This window comes from Phymastichus coffea, unplaced genomic scaffold, assembly GCF_024137745.1.
Source record: "Phymastichus coffea isolate CEN01 unplaced genomic scaffold, Cenicafe_Pcof_1.1 PCOF00207, whole genome shotgun sequence".
Classification (NCBI taxonomy): Eukaryota; Metazoa; Arthropoda; class Insecta; order Hymenoptera; family Eulophidae; genus Phymastichus; species Phymastichus coffea.
The window spans coordinates 196,800-219,118 of NW_026707018.1; the positions used below are offsets into that span (position 1 = coordinate 196,800).

Below are 22,319 nucleotides of genomic sequence, written 5' to 3' on the forward strand. Positions count from 1 at the left end.
TTTTAGATTTTACAAATCTTTACAAATTATTCAAAGATTATTCTGATGCGTGCACAAATATTTTTTTTGAAAATAACAGTAACGCGATTTTTAAATAGAAACAATGAAATCAGCTGATTTAATAGATTAGACGTTATAGACTTGACCTTATAACGAGGAAATTTTAAACTTGGCGCGCCACTTTATGACGGCGCTATTACACTCGTGTGTTTGTGTGCACGTATAAATGTGTCAAAAGTGTTCTTCTACCTTGAAAAACGGTATGACATATGTATGTTTGTCGCGATCATGGTGAGACGACGACGAAACGAACGTCGACTTTCAAACAAGTGCGTGCAGTTTTTCCGTGTTACACATGCACGGTCAACGCTTAGTGGAGTGGCTGTTTCGTGTCGTTGAGTTGACGATGAAGTGACATTTTCACCGATAAGCATCAACACATTCGTGAACGTCAACGGTGAAATCGTATGCAGTTGGTGGAAAAACAAGTAGAAGAGTGGAGAGGGAGAAATAAGTGTGTGTCGTCCGCTTCGACTTTTTGCTGCTGGGGTGTACGTCGACATCGAATTAGTGAGCGATACAAAAAGCCTGCAAGGTATTACTATAACGTATGTGTGGGTATATACATATATATAGAGAAAGAGAGAGAAAATTAGTATAAGCAAAGGAAAAACACATTCGTTTCGAGTAAAGTATATAAGCGCACGCGTTTGATACTCTTGCTTACAAGAGTGTGGGTACGCAAATCAATTTGTGCTTTCTCGCGGGTGGATTAATTACGTAATGCAACGTGAGTTTTCCAAAAAAGGTAGGGATAATTTAGTGTGTAGCATTTACGAAGGGAAACGTCATGAAGAGTCGAAAGAGTGAAAGTTGATTTGTCCCCTTCCACTTACGTTTGTCTGCGTGTTTCACGCTCTCTGATGAGTAGTTGACCTTTTTCACTTTTTTTTTTATCTAGTCATACGATTCTTGAGATTTTGATCTAAATAGCTGACCGAGTTTTATCAAACAACTGTAATTTATTTCCAAGACTTGTACAGGAATAAACGTCATCCGTACGATTTTTAAGGTTATGTTATTCTTATTTTATATGCCTCTACTTATTGAGGTCTTCTTTTCTTTTCGCGGAAGGTCAGCTTTTCCTCAACATCAGGTATTTATTTATAAAAAGAAAATTTTTAATTTATTTCATTTTAATGAGTTGAATTGATAGAAATTTCAATTCTTAAGTGAGTTGTGGGTCAACTCCATTGTACAGCCACAGTGAAAAACAGCTGTCAAACAAAAGCTTACCAGTAGATTGATAAATAAAAACGTTATTGAACTTAACTTTGAATAAACCTATACCATTAGTCTTGCTACTGATATAATCAAGATTACATCCTTCGAATGTAAAGCTTGATAATAATTCTTAAATTAAACTTTTATATTAAAACTTTTATATTAAAACTTTTATAGTAAGATATATATAAGGAAATTTGTCAAATATCTTTGGATGACGGTATTCTTTCAATTTTATTTTCCAAGAAGTTTTTAAGTCATACTTAAAGATATTTTTTTATGAAAATAACTTCTTATATACATTTACTCTTCTTTTCAAGTAAAATAATTTTAATAATTGATTACAGGAACTTATTAAACAAGCTGAATGGAAATGTTGAGCCAAAAAGTTAGAGGCTCAAGTACAATAGGCATTTCCATCTACCTGCTAAATTTTTATTACTAAGTAACCTTGGCAGTGGAATTTCCATCAAATATCAACAAACATGCCACAGGTAGATAGTGCTGCTGCACAACCTCTAAGTAATAACCAGAATGTGACAGTAGCAGACAATAATCACAATCTAGCTGAAGCCATTGGCCCTGTATTAAACAACAATAATCTAAATAGAGCAAGGAACAACAATAATGAAAATCCATTGTTCAGTGTTCGTGATAGATTATTCCATGCCCTCTTCATCAAATCTGCTTTAATATATGCTAGAACGTTCCCAAGACCTGTGAGGCGAATGATAGAATTTGTTGTTTTATTGAAGGTTTACAATAGAATTGATAATCAGAATGATTTTTATTTATAATAAGCCTTTTTTCATTTATTTTGATTGATTTCAGGCAATAATAGCATTTTTTGTACTGGTGTATATACATGTAGTATTTTCACGTACACCAGCTAATTGTTTGGAGCATGTCAGGGATGATTGGCCAAGAGATGGTATACTCAGAGTAGAAATTCTTAGGAATGCTGGTGAAGATTATAGTATAGAGAAAAGCTATGCTAAAGAGGAAAAATTACGACAAGAAAAGGTTGAAGACTTGAGTAGTGTATTAGGAATATTATCTAGAGATGGGTAAATAAATTATTTATTCAATTTTTTCTATTGGAAAATTGACTGTTACAATAGAGGTGCTTTATTGAGACTCATGAGTAAAATGCATATCTATCAAGTATATTCATTTTCTTAAATTTTTATTATTTCTTTTTTAAAAGCTGCATATTATGTTATTGTTAAAGTTGAACATTCAATCGCATTGGCCTATCATTATCTATTTATAGATTATTCATAGCGCCTAAAAAAATAAAAGCTTTACCTACTTATGAATTACGTACTAATCTGTATGATACAAAAGAACTAAGTATTGATGTCTTTTAATTTCAAAAGGCTTATAAATATCGAGCCATCGGCGGTGGACGACGATCAAGGCAGTCACGCGAGAGACGAAACACTACAGAATTTAACCACGTCGGATGAGGAATTAAATTTGCAAGGTGCGACTTTGGAGAGCTTGCAAAATTTTAGTGCAGCCAACGCGAATATGAGTCCTTTTCTATCAACTCCACTGTGGAATGGACATACCCAAGGTGTAAGTTTGAATAAAATATTATATATAATAGAATAATTTTTGTTACCTTTTCATTTAATATTTTAAATGTAGGAAACAACGACTATAATAAAAAATGCACAAGGCAATGTGACGAACGAGGGCAACAGCGAAACGCCAATCAAAGTTAACATTATTCAGCCTTTGAAAGACCAAGTCTCCGAAGTTGAAAAAATTGTTAAAGCAGGTTAATATTACTCTATTTAATCGAGCTCAATATTCAAATTAGTAAATGTAAATTGGTTAGACATTAATGATCAACAAGTGTAGTTTTTCCAGAAGATGAGTATATCGTTGAGTATTCTTTGGAGTATGGTTTCCTGCGACTCTCACCGGCTGCTCGGCAGAGATTAAACATTCCAGTGAAAATTGTTACTCTTGATCCTGCAAACGACAAGTGCTTTGGTGATGCCTTCTCGAGACTTATCCTTGATGAGTTCTTGGGCTACGATGATCTTTTGATGGCTAGCATTAAGACGCTCGCAGAGCATGAAGATAACAAAGGTTTCTTACGGTAAATAATATTAAATAAATTCGATAAATAATGTAAATTTAAATCATTTAAAATAGAATTACTGATTGGGTTTTCTTTTTAAAAGAAATGTTGTCACTGGAGAGCATTACCGTTTTGTAAGTATGTGGATGTCAAGGACTGCTTACATTGCTGCATTTTTCATCATGCTTGTTTTTGTAAGTAACATTTTTATTTTTAGTATAAAAAATAGAGTTTTTATCGAGGGTAGGTAAAATAGATTTCTTGGGTATTTTCCAATGGAAGTGTATTATCGTTAATTTTTAATAGTAATAAATCGAAAAATCGTTATTTCAAATATTAAAAAAATTCATTTATTAAATGTAATAATTAAATATTTTGAGAGAGATAGTGTGTTTGTTCTCACAGTGCTACTTCTGAACAACTCTTCCTATTTCATAGAACTTAAATTAAATAAAAATAATCTTATGTTGAGGAAGATTTTTTATTCTGATTGAATTATTAATCTTGTGATAAGAAATATTCAAGATTGGTAAATCGAACAAGAAAATATATCAACATAAAATACCGTTGAAAAAGTGTTAGTTTTAAAATATTTTTCGAATCACGGCAATATTTTATATATTTTTGAAACGTTTTTTGTCACATAAATATATTACGACGACCTCTATTAATGATGCTTATTAATAATTTCTAGTTATGTATCAAGCAAAAAATGCTGTGATGTTATATGGATTATATTTACGTATTCTTTAACAAAAACATAACCAACGCTCGATTAGATACAAATCCTGATGAAATTGTCAAATTTATTTTTTACGTTCATTATTCACTGAGGACTAATAACATTCGTTCAAATCGCTGCAAGTTAAAATTAAAGAATTTCCACTCTTACGTCAAAGAACTCTCACTTTTCTCGCCACAAGGTTATAATATTTTGTTCTTCCAAACGAACATATAAAAAAAAGCAAACAAAAATTGCGCGGGTGTTAAAAAACGAAGTAAAGGGAGCAAACAGAGCCGGCTAGGCGACTACTGCGGGTTAACATCAGTAGCTTGGGCGCGTAAGACGACACGGGCAATCTATTCTAACTAAGTGCTCACACACGGCCTGCCTCTATAAATCAGCGTTATTAGGAGCGTCGTATTTAGTTCGTGCGGTGGCATCGTCGTCGTAGGCGCCCGACGGTCATTTCATATCAAATTATTACTAGCGCACGAATGTGTTGCTGAACTTGCGCCCTATCATTTTCCGTATGCACAATAAATTCCGGCAACTTTTTCTGAGCGCTGAGTGAAACTGTCGAATAATGACAAAATAAATAACACGGCTGACTTATGTCTAGCACACATACCCACGGCGATCAAAGTCTACCACCATATGGAAAGCTATAATTTTATTACGACCGTACTTCAACTGAACAGCGATATAGTAATGCCTCTTTTTATCGAAAATCTTTTTATCGATAAAGTACGTCATAAAAAAAGCACAAAACGAATATCAGCGAACAAAGCTGATAACACATTACTTTTCGAGTGCGGTTCCGGAAATTGCGCACGTGTGGTTATCTTCACAATTGATATGTGGGGTCGTAGGCTTTCCAAAGCCTGCACTTCCCATGCCCATCTTAGGTCTGTTTAGGTACACAGCAATTTTCTCTTTTCGTTGTTTTTTTGCCTATCTCTAATATTTCGGCGATGCGAGAGAGGAGAATCGAGCGAGTCGACACGCCACTTGAGACGGCAATTATCGCGCTAAGGCATATTTCGGCAATAACTCATTCATACGGGCCGTGTAAACAGGCCCACGCCCGTTTTTCCTCTCACTCTCTCCATGCAGATATAGATGAAAAACTATCCCTTGGAGAAAAGAGAAAATGCACGCAGAGTGATGCACAAGTATCCACGACCAGTTCGAGTGAACATCCTCGGCTCCTCGCCAGTCGTCAGCAAAAATTCAACTTGTGATGCGCGTGTCGGCCTGCACATTATTGCAGTACGCGTCTGCGTACAGCACATTAACTCAATTGCCCTTTAATTAAATTTACATATTTACTAGCAGACTCTGTAACTTCTCTCATAACATAACCTCCACGGGTATTTTATTATTAATCGTGATACTTTCTGGCAAATTTTCTTGATATACAAACATCTATTGTTTTCAGCTAACTGATAACTACTTCGTGTTACTAAATACAATTATATTCTATACGATGATTGCTTTTGAACCACTTATATCAATAAGTGTCGATAATTTTATTATTAAATAATACTTGTTATAATAAATTGATCATTAATGACAACGTCTCTCGATCAATCATAGAAGTGGAGTAGCTAATTTCTCACCGCTCATCGTTGGGTTGGCAATTCAAATTTAATATTTACGAGTTTTGTTTCAAAAACGAATCACTGTTGAAACTGACGAATCGAATAATACGCTCACTCTTCTAATATTTGCTAAACCACAATTATACATGCAACAATTATTAATTTTCCCTATGAGCGCACTGGTAAAGTTTGATTTAACATTTTTCAGCATTCATGTGTGCGAATGTTATAAAATGAAGTAGGTGCGCAAAAACTCATAAAACGTAGGTTGGCGAGCTTTAAAATACATTCCAAGCCTTTCACATGTTTTTCATTAAAATTAAATCCAATATTTTTACGCGTGCGAGGGGAGCGGTGGTATTAAGCAAATGTTTTTTTAGAGGAGAAATTTCACGTGATTGTAATGGAAAAATGCAGTTTTTTATTAATGGTTAAAAGCAATGTTCACTCGTATGCTGTTTGTGGACTGAAATTAATTATTAGCGGAATGCAAAACACCAAACGTGTATTCTTCCCCGTTCCGTAACATTTTTTCATTTGTAAAATCGCAACAACCAATATTGCAGGAATACGAAGACATTTTTCAGCATTACATTGGCAAATGTTAAAATAAATTACATATGAATAAGTATTATTAAATGCTCTACCTCGAGCTTTTATACAAACAGCGATATGAAAGTTTTATTTCCTAGTATATTTTTCATTCAAGTTAAATAAACGATATATTATATTGCCGCAACCGGTAATTTGCTAGAGTATTTCTCTTCCAATTAACTGCGTGAATTTTGCACTGTTCATTCAACGGTAAAAAACTGCTAACGTTCTTCCTGTTATTACTCAGTTTTTATTAAAAAGCGTATAAATACCAGCTGAATAGTAAGCTGTAAAAAAGAGAATGGCTGTATCAAAGAAACGGGTAAATGAATTGATGGACGGGCAGGGATTGTGAGGGTATCCTTGTGTTCAGGCACGTGAGTATATATAGATGCTGCGCATCACGTGTTATAGTACGCGAGCGCGCACGGCAATTGTATCGTTGCTCCTATCCTCCACAGCAACAGCTAGCTATACTTCTCGACATCTGTAGCCCAGCAGTCCTGTTATGCTGGCAACTCCATTATACCGCGTTACTGTTAGCCCTCCCAAGACACTACTACGAATGCTCAAGCTTCGTTTTTTTATTCTTTTTTATGTCTTATTAAGACGTTGTTAAATGCAGATAGATTCATTTGCAATGTTTTACAGATGGTTTCCCTGATAGATAGTATACCGTTTACGTGTCTCTTCTTTCCTTTTCACCAATGCGTAATTGACTTTGTGGACTTTCAATTTTATACTGCAATTTACATTCATATAATTCTAAGCGAAACAAAAATATTGTAAACAGTTGATGAAAAGTGCAAATAGCTTTTGATTCATCAATCAAGTTAGAAATAGTCATTTCGAGAATTATGTTCTACTCTAGATAGACATTCTTACTACTCACAAAAAATCTGTCATCAAAATTTATCAGTTGTAAATAATCAAAAGTGCATGAAATCTCATCTCGAAAATAATACAGTCCTCATGTGTATTATACACGAAATATTTGCGTGTATATGTGAGAGAAAGGGAGCCAGGTGGGAGATTCTATTCTCCATTCGGCATTCAATTGTATTATTCTCCCCCTCGAAGCGGCTAACCGATAAACGGGAGCACAGCTTGCAATTTGCCAGGCGTAATCCTGCTTCGAGTTACTGGGGCAAAGTATTACTCAAAGTCCGTAACTCGATGAAAAGGGAGAGAGGGAGAGAGAGAGAGAGAGAGAGAGAGAGAGAGAGAGAGAGAGAGAGAGAGAGAGAGAGAGAGAGAGAGAGAGAGAGAGAGAGAGAAAGAGAGATACAAAAAGAGCTTTTTTTAAAAAAATGCAAATCTTCTCTTGAATTACTCTCTTTTACTCTCTCTCTTTCTTCCTCACTTTAATTACGAGTTGTAAACTTTCTAAATGCTTTTGCAAAATAGCTTTATGCATACACTGGTAATATGGTTTCTTATTAAAAGTTTCATAGTATGTTTTGAAATGGTTTTTCAATTGAGTAGCAATTTGCGATTTTCTTGGTTTTACGTAAAGTTTCACTATAATAATCGCAATAATTGTGTATATGTCGTGATTTATATAATTTTTCAATAAAATAGTTCATTAATGTGCTTCCTTTTATATTTCAGACTGTGTCAATTTCTATGCTACTACGCTACTCTCATCACCAAATCTTCGTTTTCATTGGTAAGTTCAAACGTATTTTTACATCTATTTGATGCATAATACGATCATTTTCAAGACAAACGCATTCTCCAAAGGATCGATTTTATGAAATACTATTACCTATCTGATATTTTCACTATCTCTTATGGAACTTATCTTAAGTCCACATTCTATGGTGAAATTTCGTGAAAGTTTTTCGATTCTTTATATTTGGCACATTCTAAATTATGACGATCAGCTTATCAGGGGTAGGTTTCGGATTTTCTTGAAACTTGGTCTAAATATTGCCTATATGGTAGTTTAATTCAGTATGGATTATTAGCTCATTGTAATAATTATATTAAAAGTTATAAAAAATTAAAAATTTTCAAAAATCTATATCTCCGCAACTATTTAAGTTATCGAAACGAATTTTTTTTAGATTACGCGTACAACAGTGTATTTTGTCGATATTAAACGAACAATACTTTAATATCAATTTTTCCAAAAGTTATCAACATTTTTTAAAAACAATTAGCCATATCTCAAAAAGTGTTATTTTTATTTCAAAAATAATTTTTTTATTGAATTCCTTGACCTTTTCTCTTTAAGAATCCGTTTTAAAATTCATCGAGCGATCATTAGATACGACACAGTGAGTGATAATAGTGGACGCTCACAGGCCCTACGACGCCCGCTCGGCCTCGCGTCAGTGCTGGATCGGCGCTGCCACCGAACTTATTGACTTATCGGCGTCGTACGGCCTGTGAGCGTCCACTATTATCGCTCTCTGTGTTGCATGTAATGATAGCTCGATGAATTTTAAAACGGATTCTTAAAGAGAAAAGGTCAAGGAATTCAATAAAAAAATTATTTTTGAAATAAAAATAACACTTTTTGAGATATGGCCAATTGTTTTAAAAAAATGTTAATAACTTTTGGAAAAATTGATATTAAAGTATTTTTCGTTTAATATCGTAAAACCCTTTTACGCGTAATCTAAAAAAAATTCGTTTCGATAACTTAAATGGTTGCAGAGATATAAATTTTTGTTAACTTGTTTAAACTTTGTTAAAACTTGTAAAATTGTTTATAACTTTCTTTATAATTATTACAATGATCTAATAATCTATACTGAAGTAAACTACCATATAGGCAATATTTAGACCAAGTTTAGAGAAAATCCGAAACCTACCTGTGATAAGCTAATCGTCATAATCTAGAATGTGTCATTTATCCGTAAGTTTGTACGGATATTTCAACCGTGACGCAAACCAAATCAAGGTTAAGAATAATTAAAAATTGTGCGATAACAATGAGTGTCACTGAACTCGATTTCCCGACGATTATGTTAAACGTGAACTTCAAAACAAGGCATTTTCTTCATCTTTAAAAAAAAGCGTTTTTCAGAATCAAAAGAGGTGAACGTATTTTATGACGCTACGTTTTTAAATTAAGATCGCTGTTCCCGATTGTTTATAAGAAAGGACTTTTTTTTACTTATTTGTAACCGATTAACGCGTGGCACCTCCTAAAATAGAAATATCAATTCTAATCAATCTAAGGGCAATCGACCCATCTTTCAACTCACGAAAATGTCCTCTCTTACCGAAATCAGTGGTGTACATGGTAAACCCATGTGTTTAAATTTAAACGTTTAATATGACGTTACCCATAAGAAATACATTGTCCTCAATTTTAAACACTTCTAAACGTTTAAATTCAGCGACAATGTATTTCTTATGAGTGACGTCACAATTACACACTTAAAACGTTTAAATTTAAACACATAGGATTTTAAGGTTTTGCCGTGGTATGTACATGATCACTACAAATTGTCTTATGACGATCTATTTTTTCGCAAAAATAAAATGTCTCATATGCACAAATATCTCTCTCTTTCAAAACTGTATATCTGAATGCTGGAAGAGAAACAACGTGCGAATACAACGTGACATAATGGCAAGCAGTAGGTCGGGTTACAATAAAAGAGATGAATGATCGTCTTTTATCGATGCAGTTATTGTCAGCGCGCTAAGAAGCAAACGTGCATATTTCTTAGAGAGTTTGTATGCAGTAAAAGTTACATTCGAAAATAAAAATCCTGCGTTAAAGTTAAAGTCAGAAATAGACCATCTTAATCAAGAGAACGATGCCGTTCTTATTAGCTCTGGGTGCACTCGGCGCTGTTATTCTGTACTTCATTAAAATGGCGATTCGAGAATACACCTATTGGAGGCGTCGGAAATCAGCGTACGTCGATTGTATGCTGATTATCGGCATTTGTTCGTCAGTCTATCTACAGTGACTAGCATTTCCTAAGCACACAATAGAACTGTACTTGAAACATTCACATGCCAAATATTATGGTACTTTCGATTTTAATACGTCGATAGTTGTTCTTAAAGATCCGAACATGATATGCGAGATTTTCCTGAACAGTTTGATAACTTTTCTGATCACCGAAGTTTCGTCACAGAAGAGATGGATCCTATTGTTGGTCGCAATGTATTTTTGTTGAAGGGCCAAAGATGGAAAGAGGTGAGAAATATGTTCAATCTAAGTTTTACTGCTAACAAGATGAAATTAATGTTCGGAATTATATCAGAATGTTTCAAAGAATTCGTTTAGTGTTTGATGGACAATCCCAATTTAGCCAGCGGTTTTAAAACAAATGATGTGTTTACTAGAAACACTGATAAGGTTATTAATACAGTAGCTTTTGTAATTCAACTGCATTCGATGAAAAACTGCACGAAAATGAGTTTATTTACGTGGAAGGATGCTACTTCGTTTTTGAGTTCTTAGCGGATATCTAAATTCGTTTTGTACCGATCTTTATCAAAATTAGGGTGTATAGTGAATGAAAGGTTCTTGTGAAGAGTAACAAATAGATTCTTTCATCAATGGTTACCAACATGGTAAAGGCAAGAGAGGAAAAGGATTTCAATCAGATGTGATTCAACTGTATTGATGTAATTGAAAGATAAAGATAATGGTATCGTTACCATTGACGATATAATCGGTCAAGCTTTTATCTTCCTTCTAGCTGGCTTTAATACTGTATCCATTAAGATGTGTGTTTGCTGCTTACGAGTTAGCTGTTCGCCAGGATATTCAGGAAAAGCTTCACAAGAAAATTCAAAAGCAATTTGAACTTGAAAATGGTGAATTTATGTACGAATCTGTAGGAAGAAAACATACCTAGATATAGTAATCAGCGAAACATTAACAATGTATTCACCATCAGGTATGACCGATTGAATTTATATGAAGTTTTGTTTTAACATCCGCTAGAGATGGTTATCGAGAATATACTATAAAACTTGGTATAAATCTGATTATTCAGATCATTAGCTTACTTTAAAAAGATACCAAATAATTTCTAAATCCGGATGAATTCATACTTGGAAGGTATAGTGGTGACAATTCATCCATACACTTATATACCATATGGTTTGGATCCAAAAAAATGCATTGACAATCGATTTGCTTTGATGGAAATAAAAATATAAAACGTTATGATTTTGAAGAATTTTATTATTAAACTTACAGACAAATCCAAATATCCAATCGAATTTAATAGAAAAGACTTTTAGCATGGTGTACAAGGAGGATTTTTGATTAAATTTGAGAATAGGGAGAAAGTTGATCGAATAAAAAAAGTTTTCATTGAATGTGATTTTATATTCTACAAAATATTATTAAAATACTCACACAAGTTTTGTCAATAAACCAAATATTTATGCTACATATCAAACTATGTACCAGATTATAAAATAAACATGAAGTATTTCATAATTTTGTAACAATTTATAATTCTAATATAAATTAACAACGATAAATTAAAATTTTGTAAAACGAAACCGATCACCATAAATTCATGATTAACAATATTATTTACACAATTATCAAAAATTTGAAATTAGTCGCGTATCTAAAATTACGCGAGAGTTGTTTCCTTGTATTATAACCGCGAGCACGAGAGCGTAACTGTCAAACGCATTATAGCAACCCGCGTTATATCCACGACTGCCTCTCTCTGCAACTCACCTGTATATATACCATTCACGTGGCATTAAAACGACAAATCCACGACTGCAGCCAGATTAGCGATTCGTTAACGAAGGTAATCCGAGCTAATGAATCTCTGCGGGTGACTCGCTATATTCGATATCAATTCTCCGGGAAATTCTTTTGTTTTATTTTTTCTTTTTAATATCATAAGCAGTTCGGTTGATTGATGCGGCTTATGCTGCTGATTCGTGAAAGACAATGCTATTGCTATATTAATTGGGAGAAAGCTATTTTCACGGTTGTACTGTATTTATAATAATAGGGGCTATTACATGACTCGTTTGAATGAGAAAGTAATTAAGAATACCGTTGAAGACAGTGTCAATAGAAATGCTCGATCTATTGTTTGATGAAACTGCAGTTAAATCAATATGTTTAACAAAAACTCGATTTTATAAAAAGAACTTGCTTCATTTTTACAATTATCACAAAAGCCTCATAGTGACCCGTCACGAATAATGGAATACAATAAAAATAACGATCGCTGATTTTTTGCTAAAGATCTTTTTGTGCATTTTTTAATGTATCAGTTTTTTATGTATAATAATACTTATAATCAGAAAAATAAATTAATTTTATCTCATTATTCTCAAAATATTTTATTAGATGATAACAAGAGAAAAACTCATGCAAATCTCCAAAAATTATTTTATAAATCAATTAAAAATTTACCAAAAATCAGTTGCAGTGAAGCGTATTTAAGAATACATTTCTATATATATATATGTGTTTCGTGATTTTAAAGTGTTGTATAAGAAACCACGCTTTCTTGTACAAAAAGTAGTGTATTCTATACATGAAAAAATGCCCGACCACAGGAATATCAGTGTCAAGGCAATTATTCAATTGATTGAAATAATAAAAATAGAAAAACATATTGGAAAACAATGAACGAGTAGAAAAGTAGGTGAAAAAGTGTATCGGTGCGTTCGGGTTTATTTCCTAGCATAATTTTCCGACGTTCAGAAAGTTGTATAAGAAAATAAATATAATTTTCAATCCTCCCTGCAAGCATTTCTCTTACGTAGATAAATAGCTCTAAGCGTATGATATCTCCTGAATTTCAATACATTCTCTTTGAAGTTGCAATCTTGCAATATTTTTAAAAAATATTATTGTCACGATGAGAAAAGTAACGCTATAAGAGACAGTGAGACTAAAGACTTGATGAACATCTTACTTAAGTTTTATTTTCTATTTACTCGGGAGATGACGTTTCTTTCTTATTCGTCTGTTTTTACTTAAGCATCTGTTTTACTGTGCGGCTAATTTTTCTGACATCGTTCACTTTTTTTCATTTACTTACTTGTTTTACATTTTTATTGAGCTTAAACTCTGACTTGCAGTTTTCCATTAACCCGCTTAAGAAAGTGTATTTGCATATAATTAAAAAACAAAACAATGGATATTATTGAGGCAATGATCACGGAATTGTAGTGAAAATATATATGAAAATGTTTGACTGTAATTTATACAATGAAAAGAAACATGCTACTACTTCACCACGAATTAAAAAAAACTGTCTCTTGATTATAAAACTGTGACAAGATCATCAAAACTTGGTCTCGCGCGGGTTGCAAGCTAGTAGAAAAAAACTTTGAACTCTGTGGTAGCTTCAAAGAGACTCATATAAAAAACCTCGCTGGATATCCGTGATGCAGATGAGCAAGTGCGAAACTTTGATTTTTTTCATCTTACGAACTCACCATGCAATAAATATTGAGAGCATTAAAGTTGTGAGCTTACTTTGTATTAATCCAAGGCTTTACCGTGTAGAAGGTGCAAATTTCTGATATTTTTTTTTTCAGAATAAAATTACTTGATCTAATGAATAGTTCCTAACTGTTGATTTACTTTTTGTTCTAGTGGATCTGTTGCAAATGTTGGAGTTTAATGCCACTGTGTCGTTTCCAGCTGCTTCTCTTCTTACTGTGATTTTGGCGCTTGTCGGTAAGTTTGACACTTTTTGACTAAACACCAATTTGATTTTAAGACTCTTAACATTTTTTAGACGAAATTCCAAAGCTATCCTAATATTTGTTATCACCATCAATAATGAACTATCAAACGCTATTTTAAAATATCCTAAATAAAATTCGTCCCCTAAGAAAAAGATAAAAAAAGGAGCTGCCTCGTCGATAAGTTCAATGATCACGTAGGTGAAAAAGCGCGCGCACACATCTGCACGTGAAAAATAGCGTCGCGAAAGGAATGACAAGCAGATACACAACCCGTATGCACGTACCTGCATAATCCAGTTTCGCGCCGTCGTCGCGGCAGCTGTGGCTCGCGAGTGCGCACGAGGATAAAATTTTAAAGAGCTTTTCTTTTTTTTCTTTTTTCGTTGTGCCGAATCAGTCGCGTCTCCTTCTAAAGAGAGCCTGTTGCGCAAGCTCGCATGTGGCGTGAAAGCTCGATAATCCTATTGAGCACTTAAACTATTTGCCTGGCTGGAATAATTAGATCTGTAAGTTTTTTTTTTTTTTTTTTTTTTTTCTCCACTTTTTCGCATTTCGTTCAGTAGTTTTTTCGTAAATTGTTGTGTAGAGGATGGTTTATAATTATTTTGATAAATTTTGGAATGGAATCTTGTTCAAGAAGGTCAATGGAATTAAAACTATTTAGCTGACTAGGATATTTGGACCTCTTAGCTTTATCCGACCGCTCTTTTATAATTTATTTTCCATAATTTTTTAGTTTAATTTAATCAATGTTTCGTTACAATTATTTATTCAACATATTATCGGAATAAAATCTTGTTAAAGACAATAAAAAAATATTATTTAATTTATTCTTATTCCGTATTTTATTTGAGAAATTCAAACGATAATCATGACTTTTTTACAAAAATATTTTCAAAAGATGAAAATATTTTTGCAGAACTATTCACCTAAAAAAACAATAACAGATGTTTCCAGCGCATTATGAAAACGCGAAAAACGTCAGGTATATAACACAAGCGAAAGAACCAAGAGCTGGCTAATCCCAGAAGTGTTTTCGCCGAGCTTTCAATAGTATTGTACTGCGAATGTATTTAATAATGAAAGGCAAACATCCAAGCGAATTAGAGTAGCTTGGACGGACCAGAATGCGAGTGATAAATGGAGAGAGAACGGGTTACAGCTCTTCTCTCTGGGATTCGGGAGATTCCGCATCAATTTCTGATGAAGGCGCAACAGTTGGGCTGCTACTGTTGCTCCCTATAGCTTTTTATTTCCTTCCCGCGCGACTACCCTATCGGATTATGGCCATTATATCCATGAATACCTTCATGCTCTCAAAGCTCCTTTTTTCAAATTCGAATTTGCATTTTTTTATCCAAACAATTAGCCAACACTATAAAATTCAAGTGAAGGCATTTTCATTACACTTAAAAATTAGATGGAGCACAGCGAGAAAGATGGTCACGTACATTGATGCTCGAATTCACGCGGAATTGCTTCGTCTATCCCTTGCGGAGAGAAAGAGAAAGGGAGAGAGAGAGAGAGAGAGAGAGAGAGAGAGGAACCGGCACCCATTACTCCAGATAACAACTTCCCCAGCAACTTCCTCAGCTACTTACGAAGCTTCCTACCTCTCCGGAAATTCGACGCTTCTGTTGTGTGATCTACGTTCGCCTATCACTTAATTCATCAGTTTGTCTCTTTCTAAAAAATCAATTAGCTCCAATTTACAATTGATGCGTGATATTTTGATTTCTAAACCATAAAAATATACATATGCATTTCGAAACTGATATGCTCGTGTTAAAAGAGTCAGTGAAAAAAGTAATTAAAAGAGAGAAATCAAAAGATCGTCGAAAATTGAAACTGCCAGGAGGTAGCAACGCTGCTATATAAAAACGTAGTGGAATTCAATTCGATGCATGGGGAAGGGGGAGGGGCAGCAGTCTCGTTTCTATGATCCCTTTATCGCGAGCTCAGGTTGTTCGACCGATACGCGTATTTAAAAAAAAGTGCGTCCACACAAATGGACTTCGCCAGCCACTAGGTTTAATTTCGACGATTCTGACATGTTACATAAATATTGTTCAACGAGTTGTGAAAACATTTTGCGATGATGATGCTTGTGTTTTTTGTGATTGAACGCGACTGCACACGAGAATATGTCGCTTCAAAGTCAAGTCGACTGGAAAATACGACCGATGTCCAGAGCTGCCCTTGAGCAATCGATGTGAATTCTCACCATTAATAAATTTGTGTTTTGGAATTTGATATAGAGAAAGTTTCATGTGTAGAGAATTCAGTGTGAGTTTAAACGAAAAATAAAAAATCATTATGTGTCTAAATAATAACTACGGATCGACAATAGACAGAATAATTTTTTTTAATTTTCCAATTTCTACGCTCAATACTGTCAAAAGTTTATTTCAATCATTTTATTTCGTTGATAAAATATTATTTGACAGATTAAAGTCCTTTCAATGTAAAAACATGTTTCGCTTCAAACTTCATGGACATTTGCATAAAAAAGCAAACGAGCAGATGTCAACTAAAATAAAAAACGATATTTCAACAACAGCACATCTATTGAAAATTCACGAATTGCTAGCTTATACCCTCTGCCGAAGATAGAATGAATTTCTCGCGTAAATATCGATCGCGGCAGAGAGTGCCTAATGGGGAGAAAAGCGCTGAGACGTGTGCACAGTCGTCATAGTCGTGGGTTAAGTAGCTTGGTATCCGCTTCCGGTGTTCGCAGCGGCGCGGACAGCGCTCCCTCGTATACGGAATTTGCGCGCCCTAATTAGCTTCTCGGATTAATGCCCTCTTTTTCGCTTTTTCTATGAGTAAATGACGCTTTTTTGGTTTAGGTTAACTCAATTACTTCGATTTGATTGAAAGTTGTTTTATTCAGACGTTGAGCTTTCAACGTTATTCAGTTAGCTATCAATGTTGACATTTGAAATTGTAGTCTTGCGTATAGATAACAAAATTTTTAGAAGTCAGAGGCAGTTAAACTTTATTAGCCATTTTATCCAACATTAAATCTACTTTTGCTATCATCTTCATATATTTTTTAAGAAAGAGAGAGAAAATTGAGTTGAGTTACCTTTATTACGCCTTGGGGTAGAACCCCGTCTGGCTATTATAGTTACAAAATGTTACAGCGTGGCAGCATGACGTAATGCTGCGAAGAATTTGGAAATGCAAGTTGATACAACATAAACATGGATAGTTGTTCTCAGTAATAAGACAGACGCATAAAAATAAGCCATGGTAGTCGTCTGAGTCATAACATTCTGAACAGATAGAGCACGAACAACGAGATACGAGGTTTGATCATGGTGCAAGAAATTATAATACGAGCTAGAAGGTAACAAAGCAAAATGCAGAATTTAAAAATCAGAGGGCTACACAACGCAACTTAGACTAAACTTAAAATCTAAAACACAATTGACATTGCAATTTGAGAGAGGAAAAGAGGAAAAGAGAGAGGAAAAGAGTTGAACGAACGATAGTATTGAAAATCACCTTAGACTTCATCGAGGAAGGACGGAACGAAATCCTTTATATACGACAGCCATTCAACAAAATCTTACATACAAAGCGTGTGCACATAATATCGGCACACCGTAAATTCAAATAGCAGCAGCAGCGCGTGCGTTTCATACATCTGCATTTATTATATCTCCATCGGGTCCAAATGTAGCCTGTTTAACCAACCGGGAAAACTCGCGCTCCCTCAGTCGTGGCTGCGTGGCTGATGACACGTGAGCGACGAGTTTTCGTCGTTGTATTACTCTCGCGGAAAGCTTATACGATTTGATTAAGAGTTGGTTGTGTGTCAGTGTATATGGCTAGGACTACTGCGTTTGATTGCACTATCCTCTTTATAAAGTGATTTTAAAAATGATCGTGCAGTCGTGAATGCGCCATTGGTTTCACTCACGTCAGAAAACTGTCTAATATACCACGAAAACAAATAGTAAAAGAGAAATCGGTGAAACGTGAAATTTTACGTGAAGTCCCCGTCGTGGTATTATTGACTCTCACAGGGAATTTTAACGTCTCTATGTAAGGGTGAAGGTGAAGTGCTGCTCGTCGTCAGATATGAATAAATGCCCTGGCTAGTATGCATTTAAACTGTTGCATTATCGATGCAATTTTCTTGTCTGTATGGCTGATTTGGATATATATACATTCGATATCCGCGCATGCTTCAATTGATTTATTTGTTATGGAGCACGTGCAATTTTGGTCAATGGCATATGGGGGTTATGTGGCTTCCCTTTATTGCATATGCGCGGTCTAAATGCTTGTTAGCGATAGTAGTGAATTTTCTTATGGATTCGATGAAAGGTATTTTAGGATATTTTCCAAATTCAATTTTGTAACATGATTTCTTGTAGCTAATTGAATGTGTTATTTTTATGTAAAACACTCGAAGGAAAAAGGAGACTGAAAATGTCGAGTGAAAGACGAAGAAAGTGCGAGCAAAAATAAAAAAATAGAAACGTTTTGTCCGCGCGCCGAGTTGGCGCGGCGTATAATTGTAATGAAAACCACGAGGGACCATACGCTCGGAATAATAAGAGAACAATGTATATACCAGTTTGCATGGCACCTGTGTGTTACCAAATCAGGTTAAAAAACCAGGTTAAGTTGTATAACTCGCTCGTTGGACATTATATAGGATAAAATTTATAATGAAATTTGACTGGAAATTTGGTTTTATACTTTACGTTACTTTAAGCGGTGGATATGTTTACAATTTTTATGTTACAAGTATTTTGTAATAATAACATACAAAGAGTACTTTAGAGTTTGTGGTCTAAGACTACCCAATAAAAAGTTTCCAATAAACTATAACTCGTGTTTTTTTAAACTTGAACCTTAGAAATTGTTAAAACACTAGTAGTCGTTCATTAAGTTAAACTGCACACACCTGTCATGAAGATTGTGTCCTCCTTTTTTATATTAGCGAGGTTAGGACAATTTTTTAGTTAAATCTATAACTCCCGCATATAGGCAATAAACTTTTTATGTATTTTTTATTAGAACTTATAGAAAAACTATAGTGATGTTTTCACGGCGTCCGTCCGTAGAGATATAAGTGTTTTGTCAATCAGTATGACTGCTACTCGATTAAATGTTAAACGTTTGAGAAAAGGAACCACTCTTTTTGAGAACCAATTTCTAGTTGGTAATATCTCTCTTTTCATGCGAAATAAATAGAATAGAAAAAAATATTATTCTTTCTAATCTTCAAGAAAATGCAGTTGGTATCGCTTTTACCTATATTTCGCGTAAGAGCTTCAGCTAAATTTATTTCTAAAATCTTTCATTTAACAATTGAATTCCCAAAGATATATAACAGACTGCATCTCCTGATAATTGAATGAGAATGTACAAGCCATTTGTACTTGGCAAGATATCTCTGCCCGACGATCGGCACTTGGCTGTAATATATAGTATCGCATCCATTTCCCTAGCTCTTAATGCGCTTACGCGACACATTTTCTTAGCGCAGCAGTTCGTTTGGAAATTCAATTATCCGTAATTAATAAAAATAGATTATCGCACAGGGCGCTGCCGTGCGACATTCCGTTTTCTATCGACCCAAAGCTCTTTCGCAATTAAATGTGTAACTCGATGATCGTTAATAACCAGGAGTCTCGCGTTTCCTTTTTTGCCAATAAGAGATTTTTCCTTTGTAAAAAAACACCTTACTAACCATCTGCTGAACTTTCTAGTCATGATATTAGCTAGAGGCAAATTGGTCTTGTAAATTACGAATTTTGCGTACTCCTAATTTTTATAACTTGGATTTTGTAACTAGGGGCAATAGCGTAGCGTACTAAGGTTCGTTCATTCATATTTTATATTTCAATTTTTTATTAAAATTTGCTGTTATTTAACTTACCTACATTTTTCTGCTTCAAATATTTTTATCGGACTGACGTTCGCATGAATGCCAAACAATGCCGAACAAGTCATTTAAGCAAAACTGCCTTCACAGCAATAGAGCTAGAAAGGTATATCGAGCGAGAAAGCGCTGTCACCAGGCATTGTGAACTTCATTGCACATAAACTACTGTCAACTAATAGGATGGCTACTATGAATTTCGTCACATAAACTATATATATGCAGTCTCTTTGACAGTGTGAAGTTCGTTTAAATAAAAGTGTTGGTTTTGTATGAATTTTTTAGGAATGGAAGCCATTATGTCTGAGTTCTTCAACGATACGACTACAGCATTTTACATTATGCTTATTGTCTTTATCGCTGATCAGTATGATGCCGTTTGCTGCCATACCCCTATAACAAAGAGACACTGGTTAAGGTGAGTTTTTTTATATTTTCGTTAATTAGTTATCTGTCTTGGTTCGGTTACAATAGACAAATTTGTGAAATCAACATTTTCATGCATACTAAAAAGAGATAACATAGAGACATAAATTATTATTCAACACATTCTAAAAAATTTTCAAATCGTTGTGCAATTATTTTCATGCCGAATGAGAGGAGCAAAAAGCACATTGAATAAAACGTCTCCAAAAAAATCAGCGCTTTAACCAAGGTAATTACTAATGCACGTTTGGCCAGAAACAAAGGAGCTACCAAAGAGAGAGTGAGAGTTGGGGGGGGGGGGGGGCAGTAAAAAACAGAAAGAAAAAGATCAGAAGAGATGAGTGGAGTTCGAAGAACGTAGCTTGCTGGTAGGGCATTTAATTAAGAAGGATTAAGCGGTATTAAATACTAAACCCCGCAAGTCTCGAGGCGAACAAGCTGTGCGCGGCTCTTCTTTATTTTGAAAACGACGATGACGGCGAAGCTCTGGCTCAAACTAAAACGATCAGCGTCTCCGTCCCGCAGAAATGCTTTGGCTCTTTGTAATTTCACATTTTTTTATCTTCATCCTCGTTTGCCTTTTGTGCTTTGAATTCCACAGAAACAAAGCTGCTGCGTCGACAGTTTTTGATAGTGTTTGGTGATAGATCGAATACAATGATTTTTTTTCGCTATACCATCTTATCATTCAAAAATTCCAGTAATCCAACATTTTTTTTGTTATTAACTTTATTTTGGAGCAAGAATATAAAAGTCATTATTATCACGCGCATGTTCGTTATAAATAAAGAATTTGAAATATTTTCACACGAAAAGTTGGAAACCAAGAAGTTCTTACAGAAATTGCTGTCTAATAGAGTTTATTTCGTTAGAATGCATTTCAATTCGATGCAGACAAAAAGAGATTCTATAGATGCTTTACTTATTCTCAGATCAAGCGTGATGACTTTCTTAATACAATTTTTTCATATACAGCATTGCTGCTTGTTTACGCATCAGTGAACGCGGTGAGATTAAATTATGTAGTAATTTATAATTTTGAACACTTATAAGTATATAAAGGAATATTTGATAAAACGTAGCAATCTCAAAGTGAACAACTGCAAATCAACAACCAAATTTATTGGGAATATAAAAGTAAATTCCTCGCGTCCCAATAGTAAATCGTATGAGGTTGTAACGGCGACTGTTTGCTCGAGGTAGACTGCAATTGCAAATTATCACGCGGTTCATAAGACATCGAATCAGTCTTGGGAAGGGGGGGGGGGAATAGGTAGTGGCTTTCTAATTAAAAGCAGATGACCCATGTGCTAATGGCGTGGCGGTGGTGGTGGCGGCGTACTAGCAGTAGTAGCAACGATGAAAGCACGAAAGAGCCTAATGCTTGTAACTCTGCCAACCAAGATAATCCCTTTCTCAGCCTAGGCTTGATCGGGCGTGAAGCCAGCAGATCCTATTACCATGATGCTACTATATGTTCTCCCGCGTACATGCCTACAAATATAAACTCGATTGCCTTGATAGCTGTTTACCTTTTGATGCATGATTTTACGTTAATTTTTGCTTGGTTTTGGTTTGAAGATGAGTTTCATTGATTTATATAAATGTTAATTAACACCGAATTTGGCAGAGATATTGCAACTCACGAACATTTTTCAATTTGCCTTCGAGTGTAAAATCTTGTAGTTATTTACACAATGAAGATGACATTACTCATTGAGTTGTTTCTTAGATATTAAATTAAAATTTTCTAAATTTAGGCTTTTTTAATTGATAATTGTTAGGTTTTGATTTACTACTACTAGATTACATTTCGACTTTTCCGCTATCGTCTAATGTATATGTCTTTTATAATAATTACCTAGCTCATTCAGATAATTAAATTCTTAAAAAAAAGGTTTTAATTATTATATTTCAAAATCAGTCATACCAAACAATATTTGGATCAAAGCTCAATCCGTTCCGAGAAATTGCTGGGTGTATAGCTTTAGTGTTTCTTTCACAGCCGGCGAAAATTTGTAA

The 22,319-nt window shown here is 34.4% G+C and overlaps 1 protein-coding gene across 5 annotated transcripts; it reads left to right on the plus strand.

Moving 5' to 3' along the window:
* The first annotated feature begins 277 nt into the window (after positions 1 to 277).
* Positions 278 to 20,298, plus strand: LOC131673971 (membralin-like). 5 transcript variants are annotated; one of them, XM_058952381.1, is made up of 10 exons: positions 278 to 595; positions 1,632 to 2,039; positions 2,116 to 2,351; positions 2,664 to 2,865; positions 2,938 to 3,070; positions 3,166 to 3,397; positions 3,483 to 3,573; positions 7,910 to 7,967; positions 13,869 to 13,952; positions 20,157 to 20,298. In XM_058952381.1, exons 2-10 carry the CDS (start codon positions 1,770 to 1,772, stop codon positions 20,291 to 20,293), a joined length of 1,443 nt encoding a protein of 480 aa, XP_058808364.1. In that variant the 5' UTR covers positions 278 to 595; positions 1,632 to 1,769; the 3' UTR covers positions 20,294 to 20,298. The 5 variants fall into 5 exon arrangements, with proteins under 5 accessions (XP_058808364.1, XP_058808361.1, XP_058808360.1 ...); XM_058952378.1 differs by having other exon boundaries at positions 279 to 608; positions 3,154 to 3,397; XM_058952377.1 differs by having other exon boundaries at positions 279 to 595; positions 3,154 to 3,397.
* The last annotated feature ends 2,021 nt before the right edge of the window (positions 20,299 to 22,319 follow it).